Genomic DNA, 2540 nt, shown 5'->3' with positions numbered 1-2540 from the left:
ACATAATACCGTTTTAATATTTGATTAAAATATAGTATTATAGAATATAATCTAGTAGAGTTAGAATACCTTTGATCAAACTGCCAGTTAAACAAAACATGCAACAAGCATTGGACTTGATGTCAAGAGAATTGACTTGAATTTTTGGTCAAAGACTTGGACTTGACTTGGACTTGCAAGACAAGACTTGCGCACATCTTTGCAAAACAGCAGCTAAAAGCTACAATTTTCAAAACAGCTGCTAAATGTAGTTTAATGGTAGATAAAAGCTAAAATATGCAAGACAGTAGCTAAAAGTTTAAAGGAGATAAAAACAAATCAAGTTTAAATAAATTTTAGAGAATTATAGTTTGAGTTATTTTCTGTAGTAATGTTAAATAATAGTAATTTAAAATGTTGAAGATTTACAAATACTGATGATCAAGCTGAATGTTTTGTAAAAGGTTAAAATAACCAGAACCAGGAAAACATTAAAGGTTCTTCATCATTTTAAAATCCTATCATTGTTTGATTTGATTAATCCACAGTAAATAAAGACTTTAAATGTTTTTTTTTTAAAAACACCGTTATGTTATTTCAGGAGCCAACGGTTTGGCCAACCCAAGAGATTTCTTGTGTCCAGTGGCTTGGTACGAGGACCGCCAAGTGCCCTCCGGTTACACCGTCATCAACAAGTACCAAGGAAAGCTGTTTGCTTGCCAACAGGTGGTTATTGTGACATTTAATTTYGTGTGTGTCACTGTGGTAATCGCACACACTGTCTGAGTGGGAAACACACAYGTAGCACACTTGCCCTATTACCCTATTTAGGTTTGAGTTTGCTTCAGTAAACCCCATCAAACTGCCACAGTGACTAACAGGAAACGGTCCAAGTGAAGCATGTGATCCATTAGCTGCTCCTGCYGGCTGAATTGCCATCCCTGATGATTTAATATCCAGGCTTTAGCTGTTATCCTTTCACTCGCTTTCCGCCTCGACTCCTTTATGAGTCTTAATCACTCATAATTAGTTAAGGCATTCTGGAGCTGCAGATGGCGTACCTGCAAAGCTTTGCATTGTGGGAGAGAAACCTTTTATCCAAGTAAAGCATTAATTTCACCATATTTCACTCGGAAAACGATCCTTCTCTTCCTTTCCTGTTGGGTGGATAATTGGATCGATTCGACACGTGATGTCTGACAGGATTTATTTTTTAAAATTGAGACGAAGAGGAGAGGTTCGACAAAGGCAGGGGTCAAGAGTTGTAACTAAGGGAACCGTGTCAAACTGCGGAAACGGCATTGACTGAAAATGAAACGTGACGGCTCAGAGATGAAATCTGATGAAGAAGCTGAAACTGAGCTGAAGCAGAAACACAAATAAGCTAAACAAAGCATTAGATACAAGTAAAATGGAGCAAAATGTTAGATAAAAGCCAAAAATAATCAAAATTCTTACTGAATGGAACAAAACAGTAGCTAAAAACACCAAAAGGCTAATCAAATGCTAACGTAGCTCATCATCCAAGAGCAGCATATGGCTAACAAAACCTAAAGTATCAAAGGGGTACCTGGAAGATGAAAGTAGCAAAAGGCAAGCCTAAACTAAAGTATCAAAATGGTAGCTAAAAGTAGCTAAATTTTARCTAAAAACCTCAGTAGCAAAAGGCTAATTATTAATATCAAAGGACTGGCTTAACAATAAAATTCTAAGCTAAAGTATCAAATGGAAAGCTGAAMGTAGCAATAAGMTAAAACTAAAGTRCCAAAATGGTAGCTAAAAGTGGCCAAATCGACCACTTTAGCAAAAGGCTAATTATAAATATGAAAAGAGTGACTTAACAAGTCTAACTGAAGCTAAAGTATCAAAAGGGTAGCTGAAAGTAGCAACAAGCAAGCTAAAACTAAAGAACCAAAGGATAGCTAAATGCTAAAGGTASCCATATTCTAGCTAAAAGCCACTGTAACAAAAGGATAATTATAAATACCAAAAGATTGGCTTAACGATAAAAGTTACTAGCTTATAAGCTAGTTAAAACTAGTGAAACATATGCTAATTTTGGCTAAAAGTAGCAAAATGCTAATGCTAAAACTAGCAAAAAGATAAYAAAAATAAAAAGTAGCAAAACGCCWGCCAAGAGCATCCTGATGGCAAGAAGTTACAAAGTCTAACTAAAGCTAAAAGCTGAAAGTAGCAAAAAGAAAGCTAAACTAAAGTACCAAAGGGTAGCTTAAAGCTAAATGTAGCTAAATTCTTGGTATCAAAAAATTGACTTAATGATAAAAGTTACTATGCTAGTTAAAACTAGTGTAACATTTGCTAATCTTGGTGAAAAGATGCAAAATTCCAACTAAATGTAACAAAAAAAAACCTAACAAAAAGTAGCAAAAGGCTACTCAATGGCTAAAACTAGCAAAAAGGTAACAAAAACAAAAAAGTAGCAAAAAGCTACTCAATGGCTAAAACTAGCAAAAAGGTAACAAAAACAAAAAAGTAGCAAAAAGCTACTCAATGGCTAAAACTAGCAAAAAGGTAACAAAAACAAAAAAGTAGCAAAAAGC

General features: G+C 34.7%; 1 protein-coding gene across 1 annotated transcript in view; it reads left to right on the top strand.

The window, feature by feature from the left end:
* The window catches only part of hgd (homogentisate 1,2-dioxygenase), a gene marked incomplete at its 3' end in the record, with an annotated part of 14170 nt that overhangs the window by 4732 nt on the left and 6898 nt on the right, over positions 1–2540 (top strand). Inside the window, 1 exon segment of the mRNA XM_014018767.1 lies at positions 581–705. Within this exon segment, the coding sequence (XP_013874221.1) occupies positions 581–705 (125 nt within the window).

This window comes from Austrofundulus limnaeus, unplaced genomic scaffold (genome assembly GCF_001266775.1).
Source record: "Austrofundulus limnaeus strain Quisiro unplaced genomic scaffold, Austrofundulus_limnaeus-1.0 Scaffold201, whole genome shotgun sequence".
Taxonomy (NCBI): Eukaryota; Metazoa; Chordata; class Actinopteri; order Cyprinodontiformes; family Rivulidae; genus Austrofundulus; species Austrofundulus limnaeus.
Note: the sequence above shows the minus strand (reverse complement) of the source record. Positions and strands in the feature narration are given on the sequence as shown.